The sequence below is a fragment of the Oncorhynchus gorbuscha genome, linkage group LG02 (genome assembly GCF_021184085.1).
Source record: "Oncorhynchus gorbuscha isolate QuinsamMale2020 ecotype Even-year linkage group LG02, OgorEven_v1.0, whole genome shotgun sequence".
In the NCBI taxonomy this organism is placed as follows: domain Eukaryota; kingdom Metazoa; phylum Chordata; class Actinopteri; order Salmoniformes; family Salmonidae; genus Oncorhynchus; species Oncorhynchus gorbuscha.
In genome coordinates this window covers 26351069-26368222 of record NC_060174.1, presented here as the reverse complement: position 1 = coordinate 26368222, position 17154 = coordinate 26351069, and the positions used below count along the sequence as shown (strand labels likewise).

Below are 17154 nucleotides of genomic sequence, written 5' to 3'. Positions count from 1 at the left end.
ACTACATCATCTCTCTCCTCACAACAGAATGATTTCCCAATGAGAAGGGGTGACAAGAAGTGATGAGACACTGGACTTGAAGAAGCCTAGTAATGAGTGGGGTGGACAAAGACACCATCTAACCCATCATCACTATTTCTCATTTTTAAGTTTTTACTTATTTCTCTTATCTTTGCTCACTCAACCGTTCCCATTTCTTACTGTATATTAGAAACCTGAACACCGAAAAGTACATTTCTATGATGTGTTAGTCCTGTGTGGCTCAGCTGGTAGAGCATGGCACTTGCAACACTGTGTTCGATTCCCACAGGGGACTAGTAGAAAAAAATATGAAAATGTATGCATTCACTACTGTAAGTCACTCTGGATAAGAGCGTCTGCTAAATATGTAAAATTGTGTTATGTCCCATCTGTGGCCCCTACCACAAGTATCTAAATTAGAGGTTGACCGATTAATCGGAATGGACGATTAATTAGGGCCGATTTTAAGTTCTCATAACAATCGGAAATCGGTATTTCTGGACACTGATTTGGCCGATTTTTTAAATGATTTTTTCACCTTTATTTAATCTTTATTTAACTAGGCAAGTCAGTTAAGAACACATTCTCATTTTCAATGACGGCCTAGGAACGGTGGGTTAACTGCCTTGTTCAGGGGCAGAACGACAGATTTTTAACTTGTCAGCTCGGGGATTCAATCCTGCAACCTTACGGTGAAGTAGTCCAACACTCTAACCACCTGATTACATTGCATTCCACGAGGACCCTGCCTGTTACGCAAATGCAGTAAGCCAAGGTAAGTTGTAAACTAGCATTAAACTTATCTTATAAAAAACAATCAATCAATCAATCATAATCACTAGTTAACTACACCTGGTTGATGACAATACTAGTTTATCTAGTGTGTCCTGCGTTGCATATAATCGATGCGGTGCGTATTCGTGAAAAAGGACTGTCGTTGCTCCAATGTGTACCTAACCATAAACATCAATGCCTTTCTTAAAATCAATACACAGAAGTATATATTTTTAAACCTGCATATTTAGCTAAAAGAAATCCAGGTTAGCAGGCAATATTAACCAGGTGAAATTGTGTCACTTCTCTTGCGTTCATTGCACGCAGAGTCAGTGTATATGCAACAGTTTGGGCTGCCTAATTTGCCAGAATTTTACGTAATTATGACATAACATTGAAGGTTGTGCAATGTAACAGGAATATTTAGACTTATGGATGCCACCCGGAACGGTTCCGTATTTCACTGAAAGAATAAACGTCTTGTTTTCGAGATGATAGTTTCTGGAATAGACCATATTAATGACTCGTATTTCTGTGTGTTATTATGTTATAACTAAGTCGATGATTTGATAGAGCAGTCTGACTGAGCGGCAGTAGGCACCAGCAGGCTTGTTAGCATTCATTCAAACAGCACTTTCGTGCATTTTGCCAGCAGCTCTTCGTTGTGCTTCAAGCATTGCGCTGTTTATGACTTCAAGCCTATCAACTCCCGAGATTAGGCTGGTGTAACCGATGTGAAATGGCTAGCTAGTTAGCTAATAGCATTTCAAACGTCACTCGCTCTGAGACTCTGGAGTGGTTGTTCCCCTTGCTCTGCATGGGGAACAAGGGTGGCTGTTGTCAATGTGTTCCTGGTTCGAGCCCAGGTAGGAGCGAGGAGAGGGACAGAAGCTATACTGTTACACTGGCAATACTAAAGTGCCTATAAGAACATCCAATAGTCAAAGGTTAATGAAATACAAATGGTATAGAGAGAAATAGTCCTATAATTCCTTTAATAACTACAACCTAAAACATCTTACCTGGGAATATTGAAGACTCATGTTAAAAGGAACCACCAGCTTTCATATGTTCTCATGTTCTGAGCAAGGAACTGAAACGTTACGATTCTTACATGACAAATATTGCACTTTTGTTTTTGCATTATTTAAACCATTGGTCCTCCAATAATCGGTATCGGTATCGCCGTTGAAAAATCATGATCGGTCGACCTCTAATCTAAATCCCTCTGCCTACACAACTGTCTTTGACTGACAGGTCCCCAGGGCAAGAACACACATGGTTTACACAAGCATAATGCAAACCAGAGAAAGATCATTCACAATGGCACTCCATTCCCTACATAGTGCAGTACTTTTGTAGTGCACTATATCAGGCATACACTATCAGAAAAAAACATGCTATCTAGAACATTAAAGGGCCCTATAAGAGAACCCTTTGAAATAATTTATTGGGTTCCAGGCAAAACCTTTTTGGGAACCCAAAAGGGTTCTACCTGGAACCCAAAAGGGTTCTCCTATTGGGACAGTAGGGTTGCACATTTTGGAGAATATTCAGAGGTGCAAACTTCCGTGGGAATTAATGGGAATATATGGGAATTAACAGGAATAAATGGAAATATATGAAAATTAATAGGATTTAAATGTAGATGTTTTTTTGCATTGGACATATTTACCATATCATACGGAGACTGAAACAGAAACCTTTTACCTTATCATAAGTAGACAATTGCAAATTATGAAATCCTTCCAATAGAAATAAACAAAACTATTTAGTTACGAATTTAACTTTAATTAAATGAGTTGACTCTTCACATGGGATGATTTCACTGAACAACAAAAGAAAGGGAATATTGAATGATCCCCAATAATCCGTCGTATCTCCCCAAAACATTTTCAACATACATCTGTAAAATGAAAAAAGTCTAGAAACTAAAGATTTGGTTGTCTTCCTCACAGGCTTCCATGTCTTCTCCCTGGACCTCCTCAATGTCCACCTCTTGAACATCAGACTCTGAGGCCTCATCTTCACTGTCACTTTCCAACCTTGTTGAGGATGGTCAAAAAGCCTCAAATTTGCCCGGATGGCCACCAATTTTTCAACCCTTGATGATTGCAATACAGTCTGCTTTCTCTATGATTTGCTTGATCTTCACTTGAACTCTGTTGAACTCTGCATCCATCAAATCATCAAATGACTAGATAAAGCATGTCTGGTTGGAGGGGTGTATGCTGGCCGAAGAACATTCAGAAATCTCTTACAATACACATTGCCTGTGAGCATCAGCGGTGAACCAGTTGCATACACAGCAACTGTGTACAGCTCAAGCAAGATATTCATCAGCATTTCTCTGTCTGCGTTCCTCTATTTAGTCAAAAAATTGATTCCAGGAGGACCATGAGTTGTTGCTATCAATAAGGTGTCTGATTCCTCATTTTCAGCTCAAATAGAAGGGACTTTTGTCAGAAGTTGCTTGTTGTGAGCGCTAAGGGAACTTTATGCACTTGGCCAGATGATTCTGCATCTTTGTTGCATTCTTCACATTATTTAAAAATGTACACAGCTTTTCATTCTACATTAGCTGCAGTGAAATGTATCACACATCAGATGGTGCCCGTGGCATTTTCCTGTAAATATTAGATTTTTTAAATAAAAAAACCCTAATACAATTCCATGTACAGATAAATAGTTAAGCAGTTAGATTAAACAACTCCTTTGTAAGATAAATGTTTTAAAATGAAACATGTATGGAAACAGGGGAATTAACACACCTCAGTTAGCAGGCTCACGCAAGCTAAAACTCACATGGTAGCAAAAACTAATTAGCAAAAATTGTTAACAAGTTAGAAATTATTTAAACTCACTTTGCTGTAGGCTACTATTTACTAGTTAACAAAAAATAATGTATGTCGTATAAAATATATTCACCCCACTCAGTATTGTAATCAAAACTTACCAGAAAGCATGTAGTCCTTGGCTCAAACAATGATGGAAGAATGCACTGTGCATGCAGAGGGTTGCAATTCCATTGAATTGGGGATAGTTTAACCACAATATGCCACAAGACCTAGAATTGCCTTATGTGTATCCCACAAAAAAAGGTTCACTGTTATAAGCTAACTTTTTTGATGAATTTAAGCAAAATTCACGGGCTTAACTTCCCATTGAAAATTTCCTGAAAAATTCCGGAAATTTACTGGAAAGTTTCCGACCCTTTGCAACCCTAGGGGACAGCCAAAAACAACTTTTGGAACCTTTTTTTTCTAAGAGTGCATGGTGCCATTTGGGATGTACAGTGGGGCAATAAAGTATTTAGTCAGCCACCAATTGTGCAAGTTATCCCACTTATAAAGATGAGAGAGGCCTGTAATTTTCATTATAGGTACACTTAAACTATGACAGACAAAATTAGAAAACAAAATCCAGAAAATCACATTGTAGGATTTTTTATGAATTTATTTGCAAATTATGGTGGGAAATAAGTATTTGGTCAATAACAAAAGTTTAACTCAATACTTTGTTATATACCCTTTGTTGGCAATGACAGAGGTCAAACGTTTTCTGTAAGTCTTCACAAGGTTTTCACACACTGTTGCTGGTATTTTGGCCCATTCCTCCATGCAGATCTCCTCTAGAGCAGTGATGTTTTGGGACTGTTGCTGGGCAACACAGACTTTCAACTCCCTCCAAAAATGTTCTATGGGGTTGAGATCTGGAGACTGGCTAGGCCACTCCAGGACCTTGAAATGCTTCTTACGAAGCCACTCCTTTATTGCCCGGGCGGTGTGTTTGGGATCATTGTCATGCTGAAAGACCCAGCCACGTTTCATCTTCAATGGGGCGGCAGGGTAGACTAGTGGTTAGAGTGTTGGACTAGTAACCGGAAGGTTGCATGTTCAAAGCCCCGAGCTGACAAGGTACAAATCTGTCATTTTGCCCCTGAACAGGCGGTTAACCCACTTTTCCCAGGCCGTCATTGAAAATAAGAATTTGTTCTTAACTGATTTGCCTGGTAAAATGAAAAATTGTAAATGTCCTTGCTGATGGAAGGATGTTTTCACTCAAAATCTCTCGATACATGGCCCCATTCATTCTTTCCTTTACACGGATTAGTCGTCCTGGTCCCTTTGCAGAAAAACAGCCCCAAAGCATGATGTTTCCACCCCCATGCTTCACAGTAGGTATGGTGTTCTTTGGATGCAACTCAGCATTCTTTGTCCTCCAAACACGACGAGTTGAGTTTTTACCAAAAAGTTATATTTTGGTTTCATCTGACCATATGACATTCTCCCAATCTTCTTCTGGATCATCCAAATGCTCTCTAGCAAATTTCAGACCGGCCTGGACATGTACTGGCTTAAGCAGGGGGACACGTCTGGCACTGCAGGATTTGAGTCCCTGGCGGCGTAGTGTGTTACTTATGGTAGACTTTGTTACTTTGGACCCAGCTCTCTGCAGATCATTCACTGGGTCCCTCCGTGTGGTTCTGGGATTTTTGCTCATCGTTCTTGTGATCATTTTGACCCTATGGGGTGAGATCTTGCTTGGAGCCCCAGATTGAGGGAGATTATCAGTGGTCTTGTATGTCTTCTGTTTCCTAATAATTGCTCCCACAGTTGATTTCTTCAAACCAAGCTGCTTACCTATTGCAGATTCAGTCTTCCCAGCCTGGTGCAGGTCTACAATTTTGTTTCTGGTGTCCTTTGACAGCTCTTTGGTCTTGGCCATGTTGGAGTTTGGAGTGTGACTGTTTGAGGTTGTGGACAGGTGTCTTTTATATTGATAACAAGTTCAAACAGACGCTATTAATACAGGTAACGAGTGGAGGACAGAGGAGCCTCTTAAAGAAGAAGTTACAGGTCTGTGAGAGCCAGAAATCTTGCTTGTTTGTAGGTGACCAAATACTTATTTACCACCATAATTTGCAAATAAATTCATAAAAAATCCTACAATGTGATTTTCTGGACAGACTTTGTCTGTCAAAGTTGAAGTGTACCTATGATGAAAATTACAGTCCTCTCTCATCTTTTTAAGTGGGAGAACTTGCACAATTGGTGGCTGACTAAATACTCTTTTGCCCCACTGTATCCTAACTGGCCAGAGTGTATGACAGCAGACAGTGGAGAGGCCGCTGGTCTCGACAACCTCTGTTAAGGTGGCTCCCCAGGGCCAGTCTAACATCTCCTCTTTCTGGGCTTTTGTCCCTGATGCCCAGTAGTTCTTATCGCCACTTTTGCTCCTCATACACCCTGCCCATTGCTCACTGAAAAGATTTCATGCTGCTCCTTAATGTAGCCCAATCAAGCACTATGGACAAAGCACATTGTCTAGCAGTGTGTGTGTCTGTGTGTCAGCTGACAGAGCATGGTGCTTGCAACGCCAAGTTCCCACGGGGGACCAGTACGGAAAAAAAGTATGAAAATGTATTCACTCACTAGTGTAAGTCGCTCTGGATAAGAGGTGGAGGTGCAGAGTCATAATTCCATGTGACATACAGATATCATATTCTACAGGTCAAGAATACATGCTTCCATGTCCAATATCACAGTAACGGTTGTGGGCAGAGTCATTCCCGTGGTGCTCCGCTCCCTCCGCCTGCCAGCTTTAAAACCAGGTCCGTCTGGATTGTTTACCAAGGCATTTTTACACCCCGGAACAGTACAGAGCGCTGAACACAGTAGGAGCAAATGGCCTCTCTTATCGGCAGCGCTGGGGGGGGCTTGTCATAACACACTGTCCCCCGGCCAGCGGCTTGGCTGCCAACTGCCTGACCACTGCCACGTGGCCCATGGCTATCCAGGACACACATCGATACACCAGCTCTATACAAACCTCTACATCAAGACCCCAATGTAAACATACTGCAACAACACCCACAACCTCAGCCCATCAATCAAATTATACAGTCTATAAATATCCATCATCAACTGCACAGTGGACACTAAAGAATCATTGGTCGCATTGTGCAATGTGTCCCTATTAATACCTATATACAGTGCCTTGCGAAAGTATTCGGCCCCCTTGAACTTTGCGACCTTTTGCCACATTTCAGGCTTCAAACATAAAGATATAAAACTGTATTTTTTTGTGAAGAATCAACAACAAGTGGGACAGAATCATGAAGTGGAACGACATTTATTGGATATTTCTAACTTTTTTAACAAATCAAAAACTGAAAAATTGGGCGTGCAAAATTATTCAGCCCCTTTACTTTCAGTGCAGCAAACTCTCTCCAGAAGTTCAGTGAGGATCTCTGAATGATCCAGTGTTGACCTAAATGACTAATGATGATAAATACAATCCACCTGTGTGTAATCAAGTCTCCGTATAAATGCACCTGCACTGTGATAGTCTCAGAGGTCCGTTAAAAGCGCAGAGAGCATCATGAAGAACAAGGAACATACCAAGCAGGTCCGAGATACTGTTGTGAAGAAGTTTAAAGCAGGATTTGGATACAAAAAAGATTTCCCAAGCTTTAAACATCCCAAGGAGCACGGTGTTAGAATGGCCAAGACAAAGTCCAGACCTGAATCCAATCGAGAATCTGTGGAAAGAACTGAAAACTGCTGTTCACAAATGCTCTCCATCCAACCTCACTGAGCTCGAGCTGTTTTGCAAGGAGGAATGGGGGAAAAAATTCAGTCTCTCGATGTGCAAAACTGATAGAGACATACCCCAAGCGACTTACAGCTGTAATCGCAGCAAAAGGTTGCGCTACAAATTATTAACTTAAGGGGGCTGAATAATTTTGCACGCCCAATTTTTCAGTTTGATATCTTTATGTTTGAAGCCTGAAATGTGGCAAAGGTCGCAAAGTTCAAGGGGGCCGAATACTTTCGCAAGGCACTGTATGTATATGGCTGCTACATAGGCAGGTACAGTGTAATTACAGTGTAGGTGCACATTGTCACATAGTCCCTACATCACAAAGCAGCACCAGCAGTATTAGAATGGAAGGTGGGACACGGCTGTTATGTACTTGAGGAAAAGGCTCTTTGATGTACATTGCTGGGGTAAAAGTCCACCTACAGTACAGGACCGTATGTGCAAACCCCACACCAAAGACAAAACACAGCAGGGCATTTCCATGTAAAAGAACCAATGAGCACCAACGTGAAGTTCATAGAACCATTTGGGTGTCAAATGAAAGCTAAGAGTCTATGTTTTGTGGAAATGAAGGAAACCATTTTCCATCTTAAAACCTGGGCATAAGTGAAGGCTTTGATTTCTTGATAAGCAGATGAAAAACTTTGAAATCAAGGGTTTTTGTTTGGAATATTTTTTTTTAAGTGAAAAAAATGAGTCAAAGCATAATTATGTTACCGTGGAATTGCCCAGTATCAATTACTGCAAAAGTAAATAGTTTGACAAATATTAGGCTACTGTAAGTAGGTGGCAAGTATTCCCTTTTAACAAGCCCTTGCTTCAGAGGTCAGAGGTGAAACCATTTACAACTGCTCCAGGGGGCCAAGGAGCAGAGCATCATAATTCACACTACAGTCCCCAGAGTAAATAGCAGGAAGGTGTAATAACTCATCCACACACCAAACAGGCAGTGTTTATTCTGTAACCCTACCAACTTCCCCCCACAGGCAGCCCATTCACCCACTAACACTGTTCAACATCATATCTATAGGCTATAACCTAACGACAAAAGAAACCGATACACACAGGAATCCACCAACAAAATGAGCAAATCCCCCAAAATATGATCTAATATTGGGCTGTATTGTACTGCACAGTACTCCACTGTGCTCTGCTATATATCCATAATTATGCATCTCTGTGTAGTACAGATCAGGGACCCATGATGTCATTCTGGAGATTGGGCCCCAGAGCTTAACAAAAGTTCACATCAAGCTAAAAGTAGAACAAAGAAAGAAAAACACACAAGAGAAAGCCACCAAGGCGCTGTGTGTGTATATATGGGCGTATGGGTTTATGAGTGTGTGTCTGTCTGAGACTCTGTGTGCGTGAGCCATGTATTTTCATTATTATTACTGACTTGGGAAGATTGGATTCATCTTTCAATTGTAAAAAAAAACACAAAAAAACAGTCATATGGCCTATAGAGGTAAATGTAGTCATTAAATGTTCGCAAACTGAACAGACTATTTAAAAGCATCACAATTCTGGCGTAATCCGTCATCATCTAATATCTCGTAGTAAAATCAACAACTTTTAGCGTTATGCTGATGCTGGATTTTTTTCCTTTTAGCAGCATAGACGTGCTCTTCATTTTTTGCCAAAAAAGCACTCAAGATAATCATCAACGAACACAACATTTCAATGATATCTTACATGGAATCTACACTGAGTAATACGTGGTATTAGTTTTAATTAAATTAATCAACTACAATGCTTGTTAGGGAAAAAAAACAGGGGGCGGGGAAAAGGGTGAGGTTGAAGAAGAGGGAGAGAAATGCATTCACACCTATCATCTAATTATACAACATTAATCACATTAACGGTGGAACTGATTGCTAGGGTCCAGGCCTTGCTGCTCCTCCGTGTGGCTTTGTTATTGCTGTGGAGTCTTAGCCTGCCTGCTCTGTGCTGATAACAACTCTAATCGCACTTGGCAATCTCTATCTGCACTGGAGATCGGGCCCCAGGGCTTATCAAAAGTTCACATCGAGCTAAAAGCAGAACAAAGAAGGAAAAACACACAAGAGAAAGCCACTAAGGCGCTGTGTGTGTATAAATGGGCGTATGGGTTTACGAGTGTGTGTATGAGACTGTGTGTGTGTGATCCATGTATTATTATAATGTTTTACTGGCCTGGGAAGATTGGATTCATCTTTCAATAGTACAACAAAATGTAATATGACCTATAGAGGTAAAAGTTTATGTAAGACCTCCATTCAAAATAGAACAGGGTTACATCCAAACAGGGTTACATCCAAACTGATGCACAAATACAGTTTCAGAGCAACTGCCATTGTCTAAAGAGATGAGGTCAATGTTAATTCAGAGATGTCTGAACCTACAGACGTGACTTCGTGGTTTCTATAGGCGCCCATGTATTATTCATGGTGACCTCTGAGCTTTATCAGTGATGTCATGAGGGCAGAGCTGCAGAGAATGCTGCTGTATCTGTGGATCTGCCTGAGCTTATCTATCAGTGATCAGCAGGCAGCCTTATCAGCCCTGCACATCTCAGAGAGGGCGAGCTGTCTGCTTTCAAACCTACAATCTATCATTTCTGTATTCCTGGATTTTTTCCACTATGCCTTATCAGGCCTGCTATCCTTATTTCTGGCCTTATCTGCTTCTCCCGTTTTTTTGTTGTTTTTTTTATCAAAAGATACACCCAGCTAGTCCCAAACAACAACACAAACACGACAAAGATGAGAATGCAGCAGCCAAATGTAATTATAATGCAAGCTCAATCCCAATCGCCTCCATCTGTCTCACACTATCGGGGGAGCGATCACCGCCCTGCTTATCCTGTCTCCATCTCAACTGCCAAAATATAAGCCCTGATATCCGGACCCAGTGCCCCATTCATATCTTTCCATCGAGGAGGAATGGACAATCAGTTTGAGAGATCTTCACCATCGGGAGAATTACGCACAAAAGACGTAGACAAATATCTACCCTGAGTTGAGGCTTCCATAATGCTGGACACATCTGTTTTTGGTCCAGCATTCCAAATGCCACCACCGCCCAGTAACTGTGCTATAACCATAACACAGTAATGAATTCAAATATGGGCTAGTACAGAGAAGCAAGCTTGTGACGCTTATGGAACAATATGGTAGACGTAATCAAACGCCAAGTCCTTATCACTACTCCTCCTACATTAAAATGTCTGCCAAGGCACAAGAGAATCATGGGACTTCTGTGTCACATCAAGAAGCCAGGAAGCATGATGGTGTAAGCACTGATAAAGACAAAGGCCATGACACCCCTGATATGCTTACAGCTTAGATTTATCCTCTCCAGTGTCTGGACTATATCCACAGTCCATGTGAGACTGATGGGTGATCAATTGGAAGACCACTATGGGAAAATATTAAGTAAAGGAAATAACTTTTTTATAATATTATTATTTACTGCTAGCCAATAGAACAATCATCCTCTTCATTAATAACATAACATGTGAAGAGGATTTATATTTTTCATAATAATAACATAATAATAATAATAATATATGCCATTTAGCAGACGCTAGCCTACAAAACATTCTACGTATGGGTGGTCCCGGGGATCGAACCCACTCCCTGACTTACAAGCGCCATGCTCTAGTCAAATACTTTTTCCATACTTAAAACCCTATATCTCTCATGTAGCCTTTTCAAGTGGCTGCTTTGAAGATGGCATGTTGCAGAGAGTCCATTTGGGAAGTTGGAGAGTCCATTTGGGTAGATAGTATGACCGCCCAATGGTGTGCCTTTTACTAGAAGCATCTTTATGGGCACTTTATGCATAACCTTATCGTGTGATTTCTCTTTCGTTTTAAGAGTTACTTTCTGCTTTATTTTTTAGCAACCCTTTCAAACTCAACCTCCAAGATATTGCTACTGTGCTTATCGGACCAAGGCATCTCTTCTGCATGAAGAACTGAAAGAGGGCCTGGCACCAGAGCAAAACGCAGTAGGCAGCCAGGGAGTGAGTGTGTGTTTGAGAGAGACCTTTTAAATAAACGCCTATGCATTAAAGAGTTAAAAGGATAGATGAAAAAATATCCAATTGTAACCCACTATCAGAATGCGAGATCAGCAAGCGCGCTATCTGACGCCCCATCTCTGGAAAGAGAACTGAAAAGCCGGGGGAAATGCAACGCCAGCCTCAGTGCAGCTTCAGACAGAAAACAAATAAAAAAAGATCCAATTTTAATCTTTATCTCGGTTGCGATCGGATCGCAGTTTATCTGCGTTCACATCGCCTTTTTCAGAGAACAGTGACGTTTCCACAACATAATTAAACAGGAAACCACTGTTACAGTTCAGTTGCCAATGGACAAAACGTTTTTAAAAGAGCAAGCACATTCAACGTTTTATTAAGCCTAGGGGCCTATAATGCAACTAAATAAAGTTGGGTAGAGACTGCAAGTTAAGCTACATGGCCCTAACTAACATGACTAACATGATGTCCACATTGTTACTTCAAAACAATATTTGATTGCACACTCACTGTAGACAGTGGAGCAGGATATCGCCGAAAACATTACTTACACTGATATGTACTTTACATCACATTTAAAATTATAGATTATTTTGAATACATGTGCTCTAGTAGGCCTGCTAAGCATTTATAACAGTAGCATTTAAAACAGTAGCATTTATAACATGTGCTCGATATTAGGCTAGCCTATATTTTTAATGTATTTGAGTCAGTATGCTATAAATTGAAAATGTTGGCTACCCTACATCAAATGTAGGCTAAAAAGAATGCACATTTCCACAAAATTATTATAAACGTAGTCGCAAAGCCTAATCGCATTTTTATATTAGTTTGGCATGTCATTTATATAAATATTATTTTGGTCACTGCTAAATGTCACAAACCTAGTCCACCTGTCAAAGTATATACAGTATGTTCGCAATGAACCACCTTTAATAAAGATCAATGTGAACTTATTATTTTCCTTACGTTTGATCTGCCGGGGTTTGCTCTGCTTTCTTCGGGACATGTCTTTCTCCTGCTCTTGGTCCGCTGAAGGTAAGTGATCTATCTTCCTAGGAAGAACTAGCACTGAAACACTGATCGATCTCCAGCCGGAGATATCCGCATGACCTGCACTTTGATATTCTTTGACGCACGAGGGCTACCTGTGGCCAAGTACGCTTTAGTTACTTCTCAATATCTTCCCAGATGTGCGGTCTTCTCTTTTCCCTTCCTCCTCTTCCTTGTGAGGTCTTAACTGTCACCTACGGGATGCCAGTGACTGCAGTTGTATCGCTATAAGTATTCTATAAAATGTTGCCGCTATAGAGGTCAATGTAGCCTATAAATGTTGTCGTTTTCCCTTTGTTTTTCCCTAGTCCGCCCAACACTCAAGTACTGGCGGGCACTTTTCAATGGAGCGCGAGCGTTACATTAAACATTACAGCTGATATGCAGAGCCGACACGCCCCTCTAACGCCCCCTGCGTCTGACGTAGGGCCAACGTGTCCGTTATGGGTGGGGTTTTTCTGTGAATTGTAGGCCCCAAAATTCTACAATCAACCTACTTTAATTGTATTAATTGATAACGTTTGTTTAGACTCGAAACTTTTATAAAATGGTCGAAATTCAGCATAATACAGTATTGGTATGCTGTATTAGATCTGTATAATGTGCAAACTATAAGGTAGCCTGATAGTTCATCTTTTGGAATTAACCCACACTTACTTGACTCTTGAAAACATCACATTTAAAGATGACAGGCAGCTATGATATAATTAGAAAGACAAGTTGATGAGAAAATGAAGACATTGAAATCTTGCATAAGGAAATCTTTGGTGCACGTAAATGCAATATCATAGGTAATGTGCAACATTTTTCATTTTATGCAATTCAATGCAATTCAAGACAAATTCAAATGTGATTGGATTGGTCTCACTGGTGGGTGCCAAGCATGCTGTTGTTTTCCTGTAATTCTTAGTGGAAATAAAAAGTTTTACCTGGAAAACCTATAACATTGTTCAAGCTTCCTGCCATCGAGGACCTCTATTCCAAGTGGTGTCAGAGGATGGCCCTAAAAATGGTCAGACTCCAGCCACCCTAGTCATAGACTGTTCTCTCTGCTACCGCACGGCAAGCGGTACCGGAGCGCCAAGTCTAGGTCCAAAAGACTTCTTAACAGCTTCTACCCCCAAGCCATAAGACTCCTGAACAGCTAATCCAATGGCTACCAAGACTTTTGCATTGACCCCCCCCCCCCTGCTGCTACTCTCTGTTTATTATCTATGCATAGTCACTTTAACTCTACCTACATGTACATATTACCTCGACTAACCGGTACCCCACACACATTAACTCTGTACCCCCTGTATATAGTCTCACTGATGTTATTTTACTGCTGCTCTCTGATTTTTTACTTATCTATTCTTTACTTAACACTTCTTTTTATTAAAACTGCATTGTTGGATAAGGGCTTGTAAGTAAGCATCTCACTGTAAGGTCTACAACTACACCTGTTGTATTCAGCACATGTGACAAATACAATTTGATTTGATTAGATTTATGTTGTCATGAGAAAATATAGCTTCAAATAATGTATGTTGCTCTATCCTGGTATATCATTAATTGAGAACATATGTATCCGACTGTATATATCAAGTAGTCTACTATTTGTATAGGAAAATGTTATGGGATGCATTTGCTCCATTGTTTGCATTTTGTTGTTAGCTCACTCTTTTAAGTTATGCACAAACTGAGGAGTGTGGCTTTAAAATAGTCACATCACTATTTATACTACCAAAATGAAACCAAGTGATAGATTGTTGGTGTGCAATGTATATTCTCAATACTTAAAAAATAGTTTAAGCCTTTTTATTCAGTTTAACATTTTTACAAACATTCCAGGAATTTGTAACAATATCAATCTTAAGTAGGCATCAACTGAGTGTACAAATCACAAGCAACCAAAACAATAGAACGCAAGACAAATGTTTAAGTCAAATTCACTGCTGCCATCTAGTGACAGTGAAAATCTTATGCAGTAGAAAAAGGCTGGTGTGGAACAGCACTGTACAGAAATTGAGACTAAACTGTCACATGGGATAATGTGATACACACAGATCATGCTTGTCTTTGAAGATCTTAGAACATCATTTGATACTTACTTCATAGATACACACAAGATCCCACGTTGCCATTTGAATTTAAGATAGTCATGGGAAATTATACTTACAAGACCGAGCAGTAACACTACACAATACGTAGCTCTACTTGTGTAGTAATGCTGTTATTGTAACAACATTATCTGGTCATATCATGTGGTAATTACTATGTAATAACATGTTACTAATTTAGAATGACATGAAAAAGCTGTTTGAGAGTGAGTGAATTATACTATGATACCATGATGCCTGTGTGTGTGCGTGTGTGTGCGTGTGCCTACCTATTTGTTTTGTACTTGTATGCATGTGCTTACATAGTGTGTTTAATACTTATTAGGATTCAAAGCTTTAAGAGGTATTCATTGTCCTTAGCAGGGTAAGGATTCAAATCTTTAAGAGGTATTCATTGTCCTTAGCAGGGCGTGCCAGGTCTCTGTAAGTCCTCCCAGACTCGCAGCAGGTCACTCACATGGTCCATTTCGGTAGTGATGACAGTAGAGTAGTAACAGCGATTATGAGTGTAGGGCATGGAAAGCTTGAAGAGGGAAGATTTAGGTGGGTAACTGGCTGCAATCCCTAAATGGCTCAGACACATACCCAGGTAGGCATCCTCTAAAAATATGGCACGGACTTGTTTGGATGCTTCCACTATCTTCTCAGGAAGATCTATGGAAAAGACATAACCATTTCCCAAAAGGTAGGGAGGGAATTTGGTACTGGGGTAAACCTTATTGGGAATGTACCACTTTGAGGTGCGGTCTCTCACCACTTGTGTGTTTTGGCTGAACTTCCCAGTGATGTAGTTGTGTTTTGGTGTAGTTGGGTCTATCAGCATGTTGACCAGGTTGTGCACATTGAGGAACATGTCAGAGTCGATCTTCATGGCGAAGGAGGCGCCGGGGCAGCGAGAGGCCAGCCACTCCAGCATCACCATGGTCTTGATGGTCAGGTTGAAGTAGCTGTCTTGGAAGTCACTCTGCAGCATGTCATGGTACTGCTGGTTCTCAAGCAGCACCTCCTCCTGCATCCTCTCTGCCTCCGCTCCACTGGGCAGGCCCAAAAGGAAGAACAGACGCACAGCCCGTCCCAGAACCAGGCTCTCCTTACCCCAAGTCTTCCGGATATCCTCCCGGGCTACCAGATTACCAGGAGCTACTGGCACCATCAGAAGCAGGAAGGGGCTGCGGTCCTGGCACTCATGAGGCTCATCCAGGACAAACTTATATTTCTGTGGGTATGCTACATTGTATGGTGGAAAAAACTCCCCCTCATTTCCATTGATATAAGAGAGAGGAGTTAGATCTTGGCCTCCTAGCAGCCAGAGTGGGGTCTGGCTTATATGAAGAGTGAAGAGGGTGGTTACGTAGAAGATCACCAGGATCCCCACAGCCAGGAGAAGCACAAAACACCTCCGATGGAGAAACCTCATGCATTGACATGTTCCACTGTCTTCTGTTTTTTTACTGAAAGTAATGGGGAGATTTTAAAAGAGAGGAACAAGTCAAGGTGCTAAATTATTTTACTTTTGTTTAATTTATTTGAACAACATATAAAAAATAATAATATTAATAGAAGACCATGTTCAATATATCACTAAGTCCACTATAAATACATTACTTGTAAGACAGTCTTGTGAAGACTTTTAAGAACACAAAGCCAGTGATATTAGTCAGAATGCATTTACCTGTTACCACTTGTTCCACTGATATTCAAGTGTTGAAGTTCCATGGATAACAGCTTTCTTTGACCTGGTCAGCCAGACACGGCCTGCCCTTCAAACTTGTGATTTATACTGGTCATACAGTATGTTGCAGCAGTCTCTGGCAAAATCCTAATCCAGACAGCATTACGTGTGATGTTATATATATAGTGGCACGGCAGCATGCATGAAGTGGCGCTGGGTATAGTTAAGAGCCTTATACTTAAATCATGGTGCCAATAAACTATACAACTAAAAATAGCACTATCTGGTCTCGTAACATTTCCAACAGAGAACACTAGAAAAAGACAGTCAAAGTCATTCAGGATTAGTACACTACCCCAAAGGATATTGAGCATTGCTATGAACACCAGCTGGTCAAAAAACTGACATAAGGTTATAAGGACAAAGCTGGCTTATACTGCAAATCTGCAGTGAGATACAGGTCAGTGCTTCACTAAAGGACAAAACCCAAGGAAAGAGGTGTATTATTGTCAAAAGAGTCAAGGAGAATTAAATACAATCTACTGTAATGTAACTTATGTGTCCCTTCATGTATCACTGGACATTATCACCTTGAAATACAGTTGCCAACTCTGACCAAGCTCACTCCAGCAAACATATGTTCTTATTTGTTTTTACATCCTTCTTTTAAAGCCCTTTTAAAGCCCTTGACAACTTAGGTATCCCTGAATAGCCTTACTAAGCGTGTTGTTCAAAGACCATTGTTTTGTGAGTTGGGCTGTAGGCTGTTAGTGTCACGTTCGTTGAAATAATTATCGGACCAAGCTGCAGCGCGATATGATTTCCACATATTATTTATTAGAAATGCACAATACATCAAAAAAAGAACGAAACAAACAACGAACCGTAACTAAGAGGTGTAAC

The 17154-nt window shown here is 40.6% G+C and overlaps 2 protein-coding genes across 3 annotated transcripts in view; both read right to left on the bottom strand.

Annotated features, from left to right (window-relative positions):
- Positions 1–12840, bottom strand: part of LOC124000130 (zinc finger protein ZFPM1-like) — a 106603-nt gene extending 93763 nt beyond the window's left edge. For both annotated transcript variants that reach the window (XM_046306298.1, XM_046306307.1), the window contains exon 1: positions 12394–12840. In XM_046306298.1, coding sequence (XP_046162254.1) covers positions 12394–12433 — 40 coding nt within the window. In that variant the 5' untranslated portion in view covers positions 12434–12840. The remainder of the gene's footprint in view (positions 1–12393) is intronic.
- Positions 12841–14351: 1511 nt separating this feature from the next.
- On the bottom strand, positions 14352–16350 carry LOC123992313 (beta-1,3-galactosyltransferase 2-like). The gene is made up of 2 exons (XM_046293472.1): positions 16252–16350; positions 14352–16030 (listed from the first exon to the last, which is right to left on the bottom strand). The coding sequence occupies exons 1-2, from the start codon at positions 16293–16295 to the stop codon at positions 14980–14982; spliced, it is 1095 nt and encodes a 364-aa protein (XP_046149428.1). The 5' UTR covers positions 16296–16350; the 3' UTR covers positions 14352–14979.
- Between the last annotated feature and the right edge of the window lie 804 nt (positions 16351–17154).

Bases quoted from the DNA above. Each gene is read 5' to 3' on its own strand.
- LOC123992313 (XM_046293472.1), bottom strand. From the start codon at position 16,295: ATGGAACTTCAACACTTGAATATCAGTGGAACAAGTGGTAACAG. The intron at 16,031-16,251 runs GTAAATGCATTC...CATTACTTTCAG, and splicing joins AGTGGAACAAGTGGTAACAG to TAAAAAAACAGAAGACAGTG.